At 32.6% G+C, this 22,375-nt stretch overlaps 2 protein-coding genes across 2 annotated transcripts; both read right to left on the reverse strand.

Annotated features, from left to right (window-relative positions):
• Positions 1-717: 717 nt before the first annotated feature.
• On the reverse strand, positions 718-2,630 carry LOC114377483. The gene has a single exon (XM_028336011.1). It carries the CDS (start codon positions 2,568-2,570, stop codon positions 1,332-1,334), a length of 1,239 nt encoding a protein of 412 aa, XP_028191812.1. The 5' UTR covers positions 2,571-2,630; the 3' UTR covers positions 718-1,331.
• An 11,583-nt stretch (positions 2,631-14,213) lies between these two features.
• On the reverse strand, positions 14,214-19,395 carry LOC114376087 (CLK4-associating serine/arginine rich protein-like). The gene is made up of 13 exons (XM_028334005.1): positions 19,056-19,395; positions 18,882-18,920; positions 18,631-18,773; positions 18,346-18,421; positions 17,559-17,856; positions 17,342-17,451; positions 17,171-17,218; positions 16,838-17,050; positions 16,463-16,564; positions 16,040-16,167; positions 15,757-15,901; positions 14,805-14,927; positions 14,214-14,712 (listed from the first exon to the last, which is right to left on the reverse strand). The coding sequence occupies exons 1-13, from the start codon at positions 19,250-19,252 to the stop codon at positions 14,688-14,690; spliced, it is 1,647 nt and encodes a 548-aa protein (XP_028189806.1). The 5' UTR covers positions 19,253-19,395; the 3' UTR covers positions 14,214-14,687.
• Between the last annotated feature and the right edge of the window lie 2,980 nt (positions 19,396-22,375).

The following is a 22,375-nucleotide window of genomic DNA, read 5'->3' on the forward strand; positions in this document are numbered from 1 at the left end:
ATAATAAATTTATGAAAATTACTTTCCTATTCTTTTCATAATATAACATTTCATTAACATTAGAGAATCTGAATCCAATGTTAGGCCACGTCGATTGAAGAGGAAACCGGATGATTATACATATATATGTTAAAATACATTTTTTATCCTCCTATTTTCTCTCAAATCTATGATGTTAATCATCCAGTTTTTAATCGAGAGATTTAATCATTCAGTTTTAAAAAATAATTATTTAATCTCATTTTTAATTGAAAATAGTCAGAGCACCGCATAAACAAATTCATGTCTCAGGTTCAATTTGCAGTGCTAGACCGAATATTTATCACAAATAAATTTACGGTTGGTTACTCAATGGAAGTAAGATGAAAGGGTTTATTAAAATATTAGTTGAAATGTACGGAGACAATTTTAAATTTTACAGTGACACTTTGCCATAAAACCTGGGGTTTAAAATGATTGAATAGTAAATTTCCTTCTCCACTAAATAACATTTTGTCGTGCCTCAGCTTATTGCCAACTCTTTTCCCATTCATCCCAAATCTAAATGACGGTGTATATAACCCATAATTTTCTCTCTTTCTCGCCCGAACAAAACAGTGTACCTCGTTCTTGTGTTTTTAATTATTGTTGTTTATATGTCAGTTTTTTTCTGCCTGCAAGCCCATACATACATTGCATGCATATCCTTTTCCAAATTCCAAGGAAATTGAGCTTCAGTAAAAAGAAGCCAAACGACACTGAAATTCAAATTATACTGAAAAGATGAGACCTTTGGGCTTTCTCGCACACACACACACTCAGTGCTCCTAAATAGTAGTAATCCTATCATACATACATACATACGTGAGACTTTCATTTTCATTCCTTTCCTACCCTAGTTACGCACGCTGTGCTAAATAAAACGACACCGCCTCAAGCAATGAGAGTAAAACGACGCCACCAGCCTTTGCTTTCCTGGCATTGGATGGCTACGATGCCATGCTGCACTGTCTCACACCTCTCAATTAAAACTATTCAAAACACGTACAAGTGAGTGAGGTCACACGTGCACCCGTGGTGGCCATTTAGAACCATGAGCCATAACATAACATAACCAGCTAGCTTAGTAAAGAAAAGAAAATCATAAATGCAACCTTTGGCTGGCTGGGATATTATTCATTTTACTGTACACGACTTCTTAACGGTTCATCATTTTATTATCATCAACATGAAGTAATTTTAAACCTCTTTGATCTATTTTGTGCACTTTGTTTCCCCAATTCCTCATCGTTTAAAACCCAAAAGAGGGAAAAGCAAGACCTTCAAAATAAATTAAGTGTAGGTAAATTCTTTCATTCATTCATCCAGTTTCCTTTTCCCAAGTTATCATGTCTTGACCGGGAAACCGACTGAGCCAGTTTCTCGATTCTCTCGGCGAGTTGAGGTGACAGCTTCTTAGCCGGTTTCCGTTCCTTCTCGGGTCGAAAATCAAACCCCAAAGCTTCGGATACCTCTTCGGAGCTCCACCCAGCTTTTCTGAGCGAATCTGAAAACTTATCCGCTTTCAAAAGCAGAGCATCCAACAGCGCTTGATTATCCAACACCACCATCTCTCCCTCGAAGAATCCAGAAGCTGAAACCTCAACCATTTCGTTTATATCCGATTCGCCCCACCCACCCGCTTTCAAAACCGACCCTATTTTCCCTATGTATTCTTCCACCCAGCCAGGGACCTTACTCCGCGGCATCTCGAAAAACCTCTCCGGCGACGACGACGCCGACAACGACGACGACGACGACGATGAGGAGTTCCTCCTCCGCTTATCCGTGGCGGCGTCGGACCAGAACTCCACCCACCGCGGCGTCCTCTCGCCGGAGTCGAGGCTCCGCCGCGAGAACGCGGCGGAGACGGAAACGCCGGCGGTTTTCTCGCTGACGGATCGCTGCTTCTTGAGAAGTATAGGATCGGCTTCGGAACTACGGAAGAGCGACTCGCGGTCGAAGAAATCGGAGAGATCTAAGCCGCAGCAGAAGATTCTGCTCTCGTCGACGAAGAAGATAGGGTTTCCAGCGAGTGAGGGATTGGAAGGAATGTAGCAATGGTTGAAGATTGGAATCAGCAGCGGCGCTCTCTTCAGCGCGTTCCGCGCCACTCGCAGCGCCTTCTCCGGCTCGCACGGTCGCGGACCCCACGACTTCGACCACACCGCGTTCCGCGCGATCTGGAACGAAATCGCCGCGATCGGAAGGTCCAGCGACGCGCGCAGGTGCAGCCGCGCGCCGCCGGAGCGCCAGTCAGGGAATCCCGGACCGACGGGAAGACCGGCGGCGAGGACGGCGCGGAGGTCCGGCGGGAACACGAACCCGAACTCAGCCTCGGCACGTGCGAACTCCGCGTCGGAGAGACCATGCTGCACGTGTATGCCTGAGTCGCGAAGGTGGTTTATGACCTTGTCTGCTAAGGAAGCGAATGAGACGACGCCGTTACGGACCGGGACGGACGGAGCTGCTGCTGCTCGGGCCGATAAACGGCGTAAACCGGCTATGTGGGCCGGGTTTAGACCGGTCATCCTCCGGTCCACGTCTACCATTGCGGTTTTATTGATAGAAGAGTAGTGATAACTGATAGTGTCTTTGTTTTTTTCTCTTTCTCTCACAGAAGACTTCAACTTCCGCAGAAGCCTCTTTAATTTATAGCACCAAAACGGTGGACCCCACTTGGATTTCTTTTTTTTTTTTCCTTCATGTTTTGTCGTAAATGGTAAATAGGAAATTCCAAATTACAAGACGTGACAATGATAATATAATAGCTGTTGAGCAACGGTTCTTTCAGGAAACACCTGTGAGTGTAAATTATTTTTATTTTTATCTTTATTAATGGTTGGTTATGAGGATTATGACATTGTGTTCCTTTATCAACGGGAATGCGATTTTTTGGCCACTAATCTTTTTATAGTATTAGTATTTTATTGATTTATTTGTTCTAGTGATGGTGAGTTAAGAAGTTGTGCTTTGCTTTTCGAGTGAGCATAAAGAGATTTGGTATTATTGTTTTTACTATTGGCTTGGTTAACTTGTCCTTTTAGATTATTATTATTGTTAGTAAGTATGCATGACTAATCTTTGGCCCACGAGCTATCATGGGTATTGGCGGGGGATCTAAAAGCAAAGCACACAATCATCATGTCACATTGGTGTGTTGTACTCTAACGTTAATCTCTTCTTCTCTTTCTTTATTTTTCACTTTCATTTCTTTGTTGCAATCTTTATTTCTTTCCGCCATTGTTTCAAGAAACATGAAGAAAAAAGTTATATCCAACTAATCATTAGTGATTAACAATTAGCTTAACGAGGATGTGTTCCTCCAACAGAGGGCATGATTAATTCTGCAATTAATTGGCCTCCCATCCCAAGTACCATTATCTATCTTTACACATGATGAAACTACTAACAAGTTTGGCGTTGTTAACTCCCATATAGTACTGGTACTGTTATTTTTCTGTTCGAATATTGTCATGTTTTTGCCTGGCGCCAATTTCATGATTTGCATTCTTAATCAACACAGTATTACATGGATATTTTTACCCTTTAAACAAGAACAACTATTAAGAATCGAAACATCAATCCCTTAAATATATTTTAGTGTCTCAAATAATTAATCCTTGATTACCAACCGAAAGATATCCCAAATTAAAATAAAGCATTCCTTAAGAGAAAGATAAATTATACTTAATTTCTTGTCTTTTAACTTAAAAATACTTTAGTTATGCAACAGAGTTTGAAAATTTAAATCCTTAGTGATTCATTTAAAAATTATGATATTGGATTGGATAAATTTTTTTGTTTCACTTTTCATTTGAAAAATGATTAGAAAACAATACAAATTAAGCTGATAATAACATAATAAAATATCTAATTTTTGTTATTAAAAACACAATGGGACAATTTTTTTTCTCGGATACAAAGTATTAAAAAGACATATTTATCTTCACTTTTATCTATTTAATAATAAAAAAATAGTAATTAACTTACATTATCATTTTAAAAATAAAATACTAGATTTTTTTATTCAAAACTCTTTCTTACTTTTATTTTAGTAAACACATTAAATTTAATATAAATTATATTAAGATAAAATATTAAAAAGATTATTTTAATAAATTTTATATTATTTTATTCGTATTATTCATTATTCATCAGACAATATACAAGATAAAAACAAATATTATATAACCTGTGTCTTTGTCTAATAATATTCTTCTTGTCCTATTTAGTACCATGACTTTAACGAATCAAATGTACTCTTATATAGAAAGTTTAAAATATAATTGTCCCTTTAGAATATTTTTTCATTCTATTTTTTAATAGTCAAATACATTTAAAATAGTAAAACTATCATCCATCTCTTCATTATTTAGTTTAAAACTATTTTTAATAACATTTTAAAAAATTATCTAATGAGTTATTCACAAAAATACTTCATACACTTATAAATAATATAAATTTTTATACATATCAAGAATGCTTAGAAATATTTTTATATTGCTTACTTTTACTAAATATAAATCATAACATTGTATTTAACAAAATTGCAATCAAGTAATGAAAAAAAATTATACCCGAAATTAGGATGAGTATACATTTTAAAAATACTAATTTAATAATATAAAAGATAAACCAGTTTGTCAAATTATAAAAGTGTGTTTGAAGAGTTAATATAATTTTAATTTTTTTAATGAATTTGTATATTTTAATTATAAATTTTTTAAAAAAAATAAATGAAAAATTAATTTTTTTTCAAAATAATTTAATATATAAATTTGAATAAACATTAACCTAAAAATATATGAAAAATTTAATTTTGTTAATTGTTTGCAATATATGATATATTTTTAATTATGCATAATTTTGTTAAGAAAACAACTCATGTTTAAAATTAATATATAAAATAGTAATTTTGAAGTAAACAATAACACAACAAATAGTAACTTTATTATCTGTCTATAAAGTATATTTATCTTTAAAAATGAATGAAAAATGAATTAAGGTGATAATGTGATAGTAAAAGAAAGTATAAAATAGTAAAATACCACAAGAAAATAAAGCATTTTTTTAATCAAATCACATGAGGTTACAATATAATTGAAGAAATTACACTTTTTTCTTTGAGAGAGTTTTTCAAATTATACTTCCATCTTTGTATCCTCAAAATTTATATTTTTTTATCAAGATAAAAGAATAAAAAAATTATCGATTTACCATGTCAATAATTGATTGTCTTCACTCAAATCGGTTTTTTTGTTAAAACAGTTGATTTCCAAACTTGATAAAAAAAAATTAACAGCCAAAGAAAATATATTACCAGAAAAGATAAGGTACGAGAGGTATCGAGAACAACATAGAAGCTCCCAAAGTGAACGAGCTGAAACCAAACAGGATTACATGAAAACTACCTAGAGTATCACAAACGAGAAATGTGTTAAATGTTGAAAATATCTCATGAGAGAGAAATTAAAATAAGGTGAAACTCATTTTTTTTTCATCTGTTCATTTTTCGTGGTTCAAAAGTCCAAACAATTGATTTTTTTTTTTTATCTCCTCCTTTTATTTCTCTGTTGTACCAAACACAGGTAAGTTTCATATTGCACACGAAACTGATAGTGTTGTTGGTATCTTCGCAGTGTAGAGCTCTCGTAACCATTTGATATCACAAGGTTGGATTATATCAATCACTCGAATAGTACTGTTTGGAAATCTTACTGTGTGACACACTATGTTCCTTAATTTTTGTTTTTGCCTTACTTTTCACAGCGTACTAAAAACACATTAAAATAGTTTGTCTTTCAGAACATTAAAATAGATTTAAATATAACATATATTGATGACATTGATGTTTTAAGAAAGGAAAGTATATATTTAAGAGAAAAAAGAAAAAAATATAATTTACACGTATTTTAAGATAGAAAAAATGCAATTTCCTCAATATAATCTACCACAAAAGAAATAAAGGGTTAGTTAAGTTCACAAGCTAGCTGCCTCTGGTACTGTTTCCCAGAACTTCACCGATTTAAAAGCATCGGTGAGAAGTTACCATCACGCACCCCTCGTTATTAATGTGATGGTTCACCCTAAAAGGTGACAATGTATTTGGATTTGGAGGTTAGGGAGTATAGTAACCTCAACCATAAAATAACTATCACAGAGTCACACACTCTAGAGGATGGGGTTGGTGCAGTCACGTGGACCAACTTTTTTTTATCTCCAAAGTTTCCACAAGCTAATAAATGATCCCCCTTACGAAAAATAAAACTTACATTAACTACTTTAAGCATTTTTTGAATTATTTTTAATTAAAAATATAGTTTTGTTTCAATTATCTTCACAATAAATCAAAACAAAAGTAAAATTTTAATTTTAATTAAGGAACAATATAAAAATGCTTAAACTATTATTGAGGCTTAGGGTACGTTTGTTTGAAGAGAAAAATGATAAAAAAAATATAGAACTCACAATTTTACATTTTCCTTTAATTTAAAAAAATTATCTCAATTCACTTTTTTATTTATTTCTTTTCTCTCTAACAAACCAATTCTTAATCTGTGGACTTTAGCAGTACTACACTATCAAGCATACAAAGAATTGACCGCGTAACTGGTAGGTTTGTCGAAGTAGTACCCAAAAAGTTAGGAGAATCCTAGAAATTGCTTTAAAAATAGAAATGAGATTGTTATTATTTATTTAGCCACCGCCAATGCTAAGAAAAAGCCGGCACTTGATATTTTCCTTTTGTTATTTTTCTTAACATCTGTTTGTAGCATTGGATGCATGCACATGATAGCATCTTACAAGCACTTGTGAAAATTTTGATGATGACCGTCCCAAATGTTTTTTGCCCACCACTGTTGAGTTTATACTAAATCAAATATAAAAGAATGCTTGTACTTAATTGTTCTATTTAAGGGAGCAGCATCAACCGTTGATTCGACATAAAAAGTGATAATCAACAACGAGAGAGACCCTTTGGTCAAACATAGCTACGTGTCAAGAAATGAAGAAAGATGCATTGATTAAGGCATATTGCAAATTTTTTGAGCTAAGAAAGAGAGAAGAACCGAAATGGAGCTTAATAAATCCTTTGCACATGCATCCTGTTATTTTTCCTTTGGTTTTATTTTGGCCTCAAAACCTCAACTACGAAAGCCCTTGATTGGTGAGTATAATTCGGATAAAGTTATCCCTTTCTTATTTCTTATTATGTGCGTGCAGTGAGTTAAATAATTAAATTTTATATAGAGAATTATATTCATAGTTATTGTGATTAAAATAAGGTGTCAAATTGCATATTAACGGTCACTTTCTGACCCTGAGCACGTGACCCACACACTGATATTCCCCCAAAGTGCAATATACTAATACTATAGCTATAAACCACCAAAGATATTGGCGCAAAGAGAGGAAATTAAGTAGGGTGATACAAAACAACTGTCATGTGGAGTTGGCCTATAGAACTTGGACCATTTCCATGAAAGAAATTAAACTGGGTTTAATATCTGACATGATCATTGGTTGGTAAAGATAAAATAGGGTCAACGACTTTGTGTTAATATTAAATATTGATAACAAGCAGATTACTGTGTGAAACCGTTTTTTACCTGTTTGGACGGAGGATAAATATTATAACTGATTCAAAGATAATTTTAATTTGTAGAGATATTGAAGTCTGGTTTTGGGACTGGTTCGGTTATGGTGAGATCATAACCATGCAAATATAACTATGTAGTACAAGCTTAAGGTACACTTTGTACCTAATTAATATATTTATGCTGACCGGTAAAAAATTATTGAGAATTGATTGATTCGAGAGTTAAATGTCCTAATTATGATAATTAAAAAAATTAATTATAAATAAGAAATGTATCTTTGAAAACAGTTAAAACTATAAACGTGGATCATTAGATCTTAGGTAAATAGTCAAGATTAAAATAATACACATGATGTTTTAAAATAATCATGTAAACACTAAATAATTTTTAATCTGAAGAGTCGAGATTTAAAATTCTTACATTCTTAAAAGTAAAATTATTTTCACTTTGATACAGGCTTCTTGTATAACTCATGTATTTGACAATGGGAAAAATAGATAAAAAAAAAGTGTAAATACAATAAATAATGTGATATAACAAGATAAAAAAAAAATAAGAAAATAGAATGTGAAAGGTGTTTATGGATTTTCTTTTTGTACAGCCAAAGGTGTTTATGTATAAAAATGGGATCTCCATATCATTTAGATTTACAATCATACATAAAATAATGCCCACAGTAATAAGCAAAACCCGAATCCCCACCACACAACTCATTTACTTGATTAAGAAAACGATCCACTTGAAACCGTCTTAGTTTGGAAGCAACTTCAACGCCACTCATTCCCCTCATATCCTATGCGAAGAATCTAACTTTGTTGGCCTTTTGGGGTGTTTACATGGCCCATTTTTCACACTTGCTTTCAAAAGAAAAGCCCCCTCCTTTGGGAACCACCGTTCTGTTTTTGTTTTCTCAATTGTACTTTTCTTGAGAGGGAGACTTTCTTAGGCTTTAGCATAAAAATTATGCATAAATAATCTTAATTTGTGGATGAGAATCCATGTGCAACTTTCAAATAATAATATTAAATCAGCAAGGTTCTTTAAATGAGAGAGGGTGATATTTTTGTTCTTGGCCAACAACGTTGCATGGTCCTTTAATTTGAACATATTGTGCCGTAGGCACAAAGGTTAGGATTAGATCGGTTCGGGAAGACTTTTGAGGAAGGCATGGACCAATTAGCATGGTCACTGACCTTATCGTAAGCTACAAAAGAAGAAAATGTAGAAGGAAAGGTCAGCAACAATTTGTGGTTGAGTGAGTGAGGAACCATTTGGAGATTCTCCACACTTGTCGTGAGATAGATGAAATCTTCTCATGTACGTGGATTTAGCAGACAATGTATTGTAGGGGTCCATCTACCAAATGGAGGGTGGGGGTTGTGGGCTACATTGCTTCTTTGTCTTTCTCAAATTAACCTACAACTTGCAACCATTTTTCTTCTTAATCAATGATTTTCTCAACAAACGAAAACGAATTTGTCAATAAAATTCCAAAATGTGTGTTCCGCTCTCGTTTTCTACCTAGTATAGTATGGGGTACATAGTGTTCACCCCAGATTTGGTCACGTCTAATGAACAGAACCGTGACATCTAAGTCTAACCACGATCCTAGGTCGGGAGAATTTAGAACCATTAACTACCGTGACAATCATTAAGGGTTTTGATATATACCACTAATCTTTCTTTCTATGTGCATGCATTTTTGTTTAGCATTAAACAGGTGATATTGTATTATCAACAAAAAAAGAAAGAAAAAACAAAGTGGTATTGTATTATCAAAAAGAAAAAAAAAAAAGTGGTAATAATATGGAGACAATAAAGTGGGACATAGACGCTTGTCGGGTTGTGATCCGAACGGTGGATCTACACTTTGGACGTGTATTGAGAAATGATCTGATGAGGAGGTCTTCATGGTAATGCAATGCACAAGTACGTACGTCACAATCACAAAGCTTACCAACAAAGGCACAAAGCTAGTAGTACTCCTGAGCAAAGGGGTTCTACTTTCTGTGGCAGAATTTGGTATATTTGCAAAATTTCTCAATTTCTATTTACTAAAATAAGATATTTATATAGTTGATGTCACAATTTAAATTATTTGTTGAAAAATCTAAAATATAATTTATATATTTAAAGTCATTTATTCTTATAGATTTTAACTATAATATGATTTATATATTAAATATATTTATTTAAATAGGGTGAAGAACAAGAAAAAAATGGTGGAAAAAAGAAAGGTGATTGTATTTCATAGAGGGAAAATAAGAGATGAACAAAATTTAAAGACGTGAGACTCACTAATTGTTTACATTCAATTTCGATCTCCTTTTTTTCGTGCTTGTCATTCTTTCTTTTCATATTTTTTACACTATTTCTCACTTATGTTTATTCACCTATTAATTTTTTATTTTTACTTTATTTCTATTTATCTTTCCTATTTTCATTCACCTTAGTTATTCTTTTTCTTCCTACCAAAGGCATCTTAAAGAAACTATTTCGGTGGTTAAAGTGAATATTTAATGTATGATGAAGAGTAAGTCAAAGACAACCATTTCCAAAATATTTATTTGTAATTCTGCCAATTTCTTCCTAGAAAAGGATGGGCCTGCGGCTTGTCTAATTAGGATAGTCAAAAGAGCAGTTTAAAATTAAAAAAAGAAGAAAGACCCTAATCTGATGCTGTTTAAAAGTGTAGACTGTAGAGAAGAGAAGCCGGCAGTCAAGGTAGAAGTTATATGAGTTCCATTCCATGGACGGTTTTGCTCGTTGACTTTTCTCTGAAAATTATACCTAAAGTCAAGACTAGCAGGTGCGTGCATATTGAAATGGAAAAATGATGAAGATGAACTAGGTTTTGCTTACAGCAATTATTTAATCAAGCAGGAATCTCATTATAGGCTTCTAATCTCACCTCTTGAATCATACCCATGCCACAATCAAAACAAATGTGACGCCAGGATGATGTAATAGAAGTAAGGGGGAGGTAATTTGAAACAAGGGTAAAAATATAAATAGACCAAATAATTTAGATATGCCTCGATCAAAAGTACTCTCTCTTTCTAAAAACAGATAGAGAATGGAAAATGTAGTTTGTAATGGTTATATACTTATACAATGTAATATATTTATTAGTTTTAGAGTACAAGCATGTGATGATAGGAGATTCATCAGATGTGAATGCATGCCTAAAAGAGAATATAATGTGTAGGGTAAGAACCTTTACCTACTTTTTAGTATTATTGAACAGTATATCTGATTATACATATATTAATTGGGACATGAAAAATACATTAATTAAGCTGTCCAAGAAAAGATACGTCACGCCATGTGCTTCACTTATATAAATCTGAACCTATTTTATTTTAATTAAGTGGGTAAAGCTAGTTAAAGGGTCTGCAAGAATATAAATACAAGTTTAAAAGTCTTTCAAACATATAATTAGTGGATTGTGATTAGTTGCTTCAAGTGTATATATATATATATTAAATGCAACCCACAAAAAGGCTTAATCATTTATAGTGGGTTATAGTGGGGGAAAGTAAAATAAATAAATAAAAGTGCCTAAAGATGCAATCCCTCTAATATATATAGGTTGTTTTTTTAGTTAAGACTTTCTCCTTGTCCAAGAGAAATGTTAGCTAGCTAGTTGGAGATAGGGGAGAATAGGGAATTAGATGTTGCCTTGGACATATATTGATGGTACCCCAGATAGCAGCTACGTCATGTCTATAACCATAGTTGCTAGAGTAGATTAGATTTTGGAGTTTTAAATAAGGCTAAGATTAGTGACCCCTCGTGTGAGAGTAAAGATATTGTTAGATATTCCAAAGTGTTGTTTGTGAAAATAAAGTAAGGAAGGAAGGGTATCAAGTAAAGGTGGGAATAGAAGGTTAAAGGCTATACGGAGAGATCAATGAGCATCGATCACTTTCAGAAAGGAAGACGCGTGGGGTGTGAAAAGGACGGAATAAAGTGAAGTTTTAGACGTGAGCTTGATGGCATAGCTTTAAGATCAGATACTAGGAAAATCCCGTGTGGTTCAAGAAATGCTAAAGAGATGCGAAGGACAAGGAAAAGAAAAGAGTGTCACGAAAAGAAACAATTGTAGCCATAGCAATTGCAAATTGCTATCTAATATAATTATACATAGCAATAGCTTTCGGTAACTCATTAGTATTTCCATATATAAAGAAATATCTTAGAGTTCCTTTTCCTTGGCCTACAACTATTCACGGTAGAGGTAGAATAGAATCAATTTACTCAATGGCATGTCCACTTGCCTTTTTTATGCCAACAAATGTGATAACTTCAAAAATGGAGGCCACTGGTCCACACACACAACATAGGGGGGGACGGGTTGGAAAAATAAAAAGGTTGCCTCAAATTTTTAGAATAAATAATTATATATACATTTTACATTGTCATGTATTATAATTAAGTTTATGGAGTTTCAAAAATTATTTCTAATTAGTCGTGGTACTACTGGTACCTATTTAAACTCAAGTAATGATTATGATATTGCCAATTTCAAACGATTGCAACTGCACTACTTTTGGTTTTGTGACTTTGATATACATCCCTATCCTAGGTACATTCTCTTTGGTCTACTTCAATTTCTTGTACAGTTTTCTTTTGTTTTCTTTTCTTTCACCCGCGGTCAATTCCAATCCTTATCGAAGGTTATTTGGTCAAAACCAAATTACATGACCTTGTCTTTGGATAGCACAATGAAGTGATGAGCATCCACAATTCAACAGAGAAATTGAGAAATACGAACTCTCGGCTTATCTTGGACAGTGGACACTGACATAAAGTAGCCACTTATTTAATGTGCAATTGGTTTTCATCAGATACTATTAACTGCCATCATCAATATCAAACCATCAACTTACTATATGATCCAAAACGAGGTGGGAAAAACAAAAGCAATTTCCTTTTTATTTTGTGAAGAACATTTCTTAATCTAACCAAAGGGCTACTAAATAATTAATGATTTCAATCATTATTCTGTTCAAGACAGCTAGATAGTATAAACTAAAACATTCGAAAAACTGAATAATGATTGAAAAAAACAAAATACTTAAAGAAAAACCATCTATTAAACTAATAAAAATAGTTAGTTATTTTTCAAGTAAAAACTCACAATATGTTAGATGGAAGCATTTCTAATAGTAACGGATAACTATTGAAAATACTGACCCCCCTCCCCTTTCCCTTGGTTTGATGGCAGTGGCACCGAAAAAGATAAGTCATGGAAACCTAATGACTTCGATTCGGTGGTTCCTGTGTTTTCCTTTTGAGGAGTGACCACAATTACACAATCGGGAATGAATTGTTAGGTAAATTTTTCAACATGCCCTGGTTCATTGAAAACTTTATATGCATTTCTCCCTCCACAACTATTAAAAACGTTTGATTAGACCTACTAATAATTTAAAGTCCATGAAGAAACAAATTAATGCCTAATATTCACATGATATTTTCATGTGAAATTTCATTTTACTAAGTAAAAAAATGTCACCAACAAAGTTCAGTTGATAAGTAATATATATTTATATTCTATAAAATCCTGAGTTTAATTGTAATATCTCTATAAGCACTTTTTAAATTTTGAGGTCTGTTATTTCCTGATGAAGATTATCTAAACTTTTTATGATAAAAAAAAGTAGATGTCATGTACAAAATTCATATAAAATTATCTATTCCGTAGCAGAAAGATGTCTACAGCTCACAATTACGCGACGTCCGGTTCAAATCCAAAGGCTGCAATGTTTTATGTTGGCTTCATATCATTCAATTTCGTCTTTGTTAAATGTATTATTATTTTAGCTCATCAAAAAAATTAATCACAAAATAATTTTCTCGAGAATTTAAATATTCAATGAATTTATTTTTTGAAAAAAAAATTATCACCAAAATAGTCCTCTACAGTTTGTATGATTAGGATGAATAACGAACGCGAGAAATGTGGAGAAATGAAACAGGAAAGAAGTTGGGAATTCCACACTCATTTTAATAGCAAGCAAATATATGAGGAAAAGAGACTTTAAGGGATGGGGTCCATGGTAGAAATTTCTCTTTCCCATTTGTCACGATTCAAGTACTGGAAGACAGGTAGACCAAAAGAAGAAGAAGCAAAGGAAGAGAGAAGCAAAATTACATTATTTATTTTTCTATTTCTCTCATTTTAACTTTTAAGGGGTAGAGACTGGAGAGTACAGACCAATCGCCATAGTCCCTAATATATATATATATATATATAAAAGAGACCAATGACCATAGTGTACATGATCGCTCTTCATTCTTTTCAACTAAAGGGTAAAATTGTCTTTCATTATATATAATTTCTTTACGTTTACTTTTTTATGTGTCATCCAAGTGCTTTTTCAATGAATAATGAATAAGTATTCAAGTGCAATGAAGTATTTAGAGTTAAACCTTGTTTTAAAGAACAAAATAACTAATCCAGAATAGCATCATCCTGTAGATTGATATCTTATGAGTGAAACTGTTCGTCTGTTTATTTAAGCCTTTTGTTAATAAAAAAATTATTAAGCTGATAATGTGATATTAGTTTGATAATACACAATATTTATTGAAAATAACAGGAATCTCTTAATTTTAGTATAGATCATGTAAAATCCTCTAGGCCCATGCTTCGACGTACCCGAACTCAACAGCTTTAAATTTCATAAGCATACCCTTAAGCTTTCTCCAGTGTCAGGTAAACCGCTAAAGTTCAATGATAAACGCCACATTTACAACAGTAGGTAAGAAAATATCTATTCTAGGTTAAAAAGGGTTTATCAAACTTACATGCTATATTATATTATAGTTCAATAATCATATTCTTTACGTTATTGATTTGAATTCAATAAATCTGGCTTCAATGAACCTACCTTGGTTTCAGAAAGATTGCATAGCGCAACTTCAACACAACTCAACCAAGACCGGTTTCCCTCGAAACATTTGGTAGAAATGAAAGCCAGATGTTAATATCCATTCCATATTATAAACAAATGGCACAAAACTTCGTCAGCCTTTCTACACGTATACAGCATTCCATCAGTGCCTTGATCGATTTCTTATCCTGAAATGTCATCTTCTGAATCAGGCTTCATTGATTAAGAAGATCTGGCGAAAATTTCAAGGAACAGGCAAATGAAAACCAAAACAAATTACCTGGGAGATCGAGAATAAGGAGACCGAGAACGTGAGCGGGAACGGGGGCGAGAAGGGGAACGAGAACTAGAATAATATCTTCTGGAACCTCTACTACTTGGACTTCTACTGCGTCTGTATCTTCTGCAATTATTCATATAATCGCAATATTAGTTAGCCAATGGAAAAAGTCAGCACGACTCCATTTGCTGATATAACAGTAATTTTACTGATCGGTACTCATTCCACTAATCACCAATCTCAAAAGTCCATCTCAACACCTTTGCATATTATGTAAACTACACAAATTACAAATCCCTCGAGCACACAAGGTCTGGAGATGAATAATAGAACAGTAGATGCAATTACCCTCCATCATGCACGAGTAAAGCAAAAAAGGCAGAACTGATTAAATAAAATAAAAAATAAAAAAGTCTTTCTGATGAGAAGTTACAGCAGTATTATTGGTCATGTAAAATTGCTCTTAAATGTCAACATGCAGCAAAATAGCATACACACAAACAGAGACTTTAATGAAATGAAATATGAGCAACATAACAAAATATCAAAATTGATGGTATATTCATCTTTTTAAACCAACCTTCTATGTTTTTTCATGTGTATGAGTTGTGTAAAGGTGACAGCTTAAGGTTCAAGCCAACAAAAATTAATTTTTAAACTAGACAACTAATAAGAAGTGTTAGACAAGTGTCAGTGTCAAAAACGTGTCCAACACGGCAACACTTCAAATAAGAGAGATATCCGAACTTTATAATATAAATTAAAATAGGTGAAAATTGATGTTCCTCAAGGAATTTTGACAAATCCAATATGACCCAACTTGGGGCAACTTTGGTTATATGACAGAATTCTTGTATGCTGAATCATTCCATTAAATTGAATGTTACACTTTTTTATCTTGTGAATCCATTAACAGCACAAAAGCATTTGACATGCAAATGTGCTAATATACCTTGGAGGGGAACGGCTGAAACTCCTGCTGCGGCTGCGGCTGTGGTGTCTATACCGACTCAATCTACTAGTTTCCGCAAGCTTTTCCTGCCTCTGCCGCTCCTGTTCCCTTTTCTTGGCAAGTTCAGCAGCAGTATCTTTCTTAACTGCACAAGCAAACAGTTACACATCAGAAATACAAAATTCAGAAGTACTGCTAGACTCACTCCTGAAAAGAATTAGTAGAATGCAGATAGAAGATTTCGTTGATCTGTTATTAAAATAAATTACTCAAACAGCCATACTTTGTTTGTTTAGTTGCTTGTTCATGATTCTTTTAAGTCTTTCTTGAGGAGTTTCTTTCTTCTCCCCTTGTTGTTTTAAGGGCCCTCCAGAACCACCAGTCTTTAATTTTGCTAATGCTGAAGAACCACTGGAAAAAAGAGCAACAAAGATTAAAAAACAAATAAATATTAGATAATTCAGATTATTTTTTTAAAAAAAAGTGAAATATTCTAAAAAACAAAAAAAAAAGCTGAATGAAATTAAGAATATAAAGGAATGTTTTTATGGTGTCCATGACCAGCGGACAGTATTTCTAACTGTTAGACAAAGATGAAACAAACCTTGATACAAATTTGATGCTTAATAAAGCAGATGGTACTACAAAAACCACATATAATTACAAAAATGTCCATTCACATATACACTGTTGGATGATGTCATACCTTACTGATGGTTTCAAGACTTTAGTGCCCTTATCCTTATCAATTGACACACCAGAAGCAGGATCAACATGCAATGCCTCAAGTATGCAACTAGATGTTGGCCTGCAAAACAGTAGAGGCATCAGATAAAATAATTGTAAAATTTCCATGCAACTCGCAGGTAGTTAGTTAGTCATGCAAAATTCTTTTCAGGGAACAATGAGCTTCAAAAAGGAAGCCTTCTCCCTCCTTTCTTGGCAGTTACCCCGACAAACCTAGTCCTGATCTATTCTAAAGCACAAAAAATTGCCTCAGGCAACAATATGGGAGATATGCTGCCCAGAGAAATGACCGTCCAATCTATCTTGGCAAGAATTAAAGGTCCAGTGCTCCGACCGGTTTAACAAATCAACTTGAGATGTAGGAGATCGTGATGGAGAAAATCCTTCAGGCCTGGGTTCATCTGCTGCTGCTCCAGAGCCCCCAAATTCAGTAATGTACTCTATTTTAGGAGTCCTTGGTTTGCTTCGGTGAATATCATCAGAATGACCACTGCATGAATAACGCCTTGAGTGCGACGGAGAGTATGACCGCGATCTAGACCTTGACCTGGATACAGAAAATGACAAAAACACTTAATAAATTTTCCTTCACGAGAAGTATGAGTAATATGGAAAATGGATAGATGTAAAGCATCATCCAGAGGGAAAATGAAAAAGCTGAATATACCTTCTAGATCGAGAATAGGCTTCATATGTAGGACTTTGCCTTGTTTCCCTGCATGTATATATTGAGTGCAATATTATGAGAGCAAAGAAGAATAATCAGCAATCCCATTTGTTAGTAGGAGCACAATTTCATATATTCTTTCGCTCAATTTCATATATCAATATTTTCTACCGGTAGGGGTCATGATGCAGCACACGAGTTCCAGATATCCGTGTGGCTTCTCTCTCTCTCTCCCTTTCAATCTGAGAAGCCTTCCTTCTTTCCTTACGACTCAGCTTCCTCTACAAATTTATAATTATAATATATCATTGTAAGTATCAGTACGGCCATCTTGAAATATGAAAAACTAAAAACATATTCAATTCTTACTATGAACTTTTTCACTTACAATTGCAGGATCACCTTTGATCAACTCTTTTTGCCTTTTTTCTTCCTCCTTAGCCTTCTTATCCATGTAAACAAGCCAACCATACCTTTTAACCCCATATTCTTTTGCAATTATTTCCATTCCTTCATCATTGCTATCATCACTATTAAAATCCTCATCATCCTCATCATCTTCATCTTCCTCATTATCATTATCTTCATCATCTGAAATATGAGTTTCTTCTTTTCCATTCCCATCATAAGAAAACCTGACCTGCGAGTAAGATCCTTTGCTTGCAGCAGGCTGCAACAAATTAGATCTACAAATGGACAATAAAATAAACAAAATAAGATAATCTATTATGAAGTATATCAACTACATATCATATGAAGTTGCAAGAAACAATTGTTGTCAATTGCAACATTCAGTTTCAAAAAGTGGAACAAAAATTATGTCATAAACAATTAAAAAAAAAACTTCCAAACACCAATTACAAGGAGAAAGACAAAAAAAACAGCAGATCCCTGGTAAAAAAAAAAAAACAACTACAAACAATGCTCAGGAAACATGCATCCTAATATATTCAGCATTTCTAAGGAATCAAATTATTGTTAGCAAAAGTTACTAACCCATCTGATTCTAAGGATTGCAAACCTAAAAATGAATTCAAACCCAAATTTTGTTTGTTTTGTAAACCATGTATATGAAATTTATACCAATACATTAATGCTACTCTCAGATATGATGACATCCAATCAAATTATTAATCAATTAGTTAAAGAGGAATGAAAGAAAAATGTCACTGAACCTGTCTGATGTAAATGGAGCAGCAGCCTTGGCCTCCATCTCTTGATTTACATGCTCCAAAGCCTCCTCATCAGTGACTGTTAAGATTATAAAAACCTAGTTTGTAAATTCAACTTTAAAACCAAAACAAAGAAATCAGAGTGGCCGCGGAACCATAGAACCTTCTGTGTCTTATTCCTTTAACATGATGAACAACAATGAAAAGATAAATAAAATAAACAAAGCAACAATTAATGGTTATTATACGAGAATCAAACACATTGTCGAGAAACAAAAAAGTACCGACATCCTCTACGGCGATGCTTTATTAAATCCCGATAACGCTCAAAATTAACAAACTCTTCTAACTCTTCTTCTTCTTCAGACTTCTCCGGAGCGCGCCTGTGACTAGAATCGCGAACGAAATCAAGGAGAGCACGCCCATCAAATCTGCAAACGGAACGCATAGGATTCAGCGTCAATAAAGCGTTCGTTATAAATCAAATACACATAAAAAAGCACTCAGAAGAAATGAAGGATAGTAAAAAAAGCACGCACCGGTCTATCAATACATCCTGTTTCCCATTCCAAGGTATCCTGAGACACAAACAAATCAGCAGGTAAACCTTATGCAAATTAATACACAGAATATGACTGAATTAATTAGAACCTTTCGAAAAGGTGATTAATTGGAAATTAAGGAATTGAGAGAGAAGAGTGAGAGAAACGAACAGGCCCTGCTGATCCTGTGAGGCTTGGTAGAGAGCGTCGTCGCGATAGGTTCGGCTAGGAAAGCCGACGAGCTGAATGGATTGCTGAGGATCGCCGCGTCTCTTGGCGAGGTAAACGGCGCGTCGTTGCGCTCTCTTCCGAGCCGCGTCCATCATGTCGTGGACCTTCTTCTCCGACCTTCTCGCCTCGTGCCACATCCTTCTTCTTCTTTCTCCTCAATGAGATTTTGAACCCTAATTTTGATTCCTCGATTTTCCACACAGTGCTACTTCCAACCTCTTGTTCCACACTGTCTGCCTCGTGCTTTTCCTCCTGCACCCGGCTTGTTACTTATTTGCCCCTCCCAAATCCCAATCCCACCATCTATGAAATTACTATTACCTTTCTTGCCTCATTTTTTCCTTAACTAATTAACCAAGGCAATTGATGATGATGATGAGTGCCCTGTTACATTTACATGGAATATGTGAGTTGAATTTTTACTTATAATAATTTAATTATACAAATTAAAATTATTTTATTACATTTTCTAATGGATTGAATTGATATAAAAATAGAATTTAATTTATTAAATTTAAAGATTAAAAAAATTTAAACAATTATATCTTGAATATGATAGGATTAAATAAAATTTAAGATAAAATAGATTTAAATTTGAAAATAATATTTTCTCTAACGTTATCTTCTCTAATACATTATTTTTAACACACGGAAATTATTAATAAGAAATGAGACTCACAGAAAATTATAATTAAAAAAATCAACAATAAAAAATGTGTTCAAAACAATGTATTATAGTATTTTAGTAACATTTCTTATGAAGAGAATAATAAAAATGTGTCCTAAAGTAACTAAAAGAGTGCAAAATCTTTCAATATCAACAAAAAAATTAATAGTGAGTGTCATTTTTTCATGTGATTTTACCTTATTTATATTTACATTAGTTGAGTCCCGTAATGTTCCTACAGGCATTCTAATGCCACATTCACGTGTGGGTCAATTAAAATAAGGTTATAAAACGTGTCCTAAAATAAAAATTATCAACGTTTCAAAATGAAAAATGTGCTGTAAAATATATTAGACAATGTCGACGGTGGTGGTAGGTTTCGCTGCAACGACAATGTCGACGACGTCGGGGAGTGGTGGTGGGTGGTGCGTCTGATCTGAAAAAGAAAAACAAATACAGAGGAAACGAAGGATCGTTGGGGAGTGGTGGTTGGTGACCGTTCTTGGACAATCTATACTAATCTCTTTTGATAATTATCTTTTCATCTTCATTTTTATAACAACTATCTTATCTTTTAAAATTCATTTTTTTTTCCATGCAATCATTCATATTATATAAATAGTTCAAGAAATAGTAATCTGTTCACTTTCTTCACAAGAGAAACACTACTTATATTTTTATTTTTATTTTATGAAGGAAGTCATAGCAAATGCTCTACATACCAATTTGGACAAAGTTTTGACACAGCATGGCTGAATGGCGGCCGTAGAGGAGACTCAAGCGGCGCAAAGATGGACGACGCAAAGTGTCCTATTGTAGGATCATTAAAAAGGATTGTAAAGAAATGTGTATAAATATTGTGTTTACAATTTTTGGTGATTTTCAAATAAAAAGGTTTTGTGCTAATGTTATTAAGCAAAAATAATTAACAAGAAAAAATAAAAGAGATTGAAAATTGGTGATTTACTAGTTCTCCTTTTCTTCCTCATTCTACTCATTTTTTGTTTTTTTTTTCACTCTGCTTAGATGATAGGGTAAATTATCTCTATTTTGTGTTAATATCCTTTTTATATAATTATTTTTCTCATTATTTTTATTATTTTTTCTTGACAGTGTACAACCATGTTTCTCTAATTTCAATATACACAATCATCTTTTGAACAAATTCATGGTAATATAATTGTTCATTTTAAAACTTCTCCTAAATAAAATTTGCAAATAACTAATTCTTTTTAATCTCTAATTTCATTTTAATTTTTTAAATCTACCAACTAATAATACAGGGATTTTTAAAACTTGTCATTTTTAAGTTTAAAACTCATTTTATAGATATATTTATGAATTTTAAAACTACCATTTTTATTTTTTTTATTTTTTTATAGAAATTCTTTTTGTTAAACTTTACAATCTAAAAATTGGTTTAATTTAATTTAATTTTAGATATTTGTTAGTTTAAAAACTGGTTTTGTTTTTAAGTTTGTCTATCTAAAAATTTCTCACATTACTGTATGATTACTAACATTTATTAGGGATTATTTTAATTTGATTTTTTTATTGGTTTACATAGTTTGCAGCATTTTTAAAGGTAGTTTTTAGTTTTTTTAATACTTTGATTTTCTTTTGTAGATAAATGAAAAAGATTATGCATGCATCATATGTCATGTCATATAGATTATGATAACACTAAAATAAAAACTCATTGTCTTATAAATGTGAAAACATTTGATGCAAAAGTTTTGCAACCAGGAAAAGAAAAAAAAAAGAAGATAGAGGATAAATAAGATAAAATAATTGATTATTGATTTGAATTGTTTATCTTATTTAAATTGTTATGTTAATATATGTTATCTTGTAGCATTTGAATTTGAATTGTTATATTGTCTTTTGTCAGTTTGGGACAATACATCTAAGTATATAAGAATAATCACGTCTCTAAATTAAAAATACAAACTGATTGTCCATAAATATTTTATGGCATATCCAACAAACTTATAAAAAGATGATAATTAAGATGTGAATTGAACATGGTGAATTATAAAGCACCTCACGATCCAATATTTTTTTTAAAATATTAATCATGTTCAAATTCATGTAAGGATTTCATGTGTTTTAAACTAATTTAGTAATTTATTCTATTTTTTTAAAAGTATGTGAAAAAAATGAGATTTTTAAATATAAAAAGGAAAAAGAAGTACCAAAAATCAAATAATGAAATAAAGAAAAAATTAACAATAGAAAAACAATTTTTGGAAAGTAATATGGGATATTTATGATAAAATTTATCAAGTTAGAAAAAATATATACATACAGTTATATTATTTATTTACAATTTTTATTATAAATGGTGATAAATAGTAGAAGCATAAAAATATACATTTTTTGTTCTTACTTATGTCATCCAAGTTCACATTGCAATTTAATAATTAATTTTTAATATTTAATTTTATTAAGTAGTTCTACTATTATGTAATTACAATGTATAATAAGAAAAATTGTTACAATATATTAAATTTAACACAAAAAATATAATAGCATAATAAAAATGTATTAAATTAGAGAAAAAAATTTACCTCAAACCAATATTCATATCCAT

Source organism: Glycine soja, chromosome 11 (assembly GCF_004193775.1).
Source record: "Glycine soja cultivar W05 chromosome 11, ASM419377v2, whole genome shotgun sequence".
NCBI lineage: Eukaryota > Viridiplantae > Streptophyta > Magnoliopsida > Fabales > Fabaceae > Glycine > Glycine soja.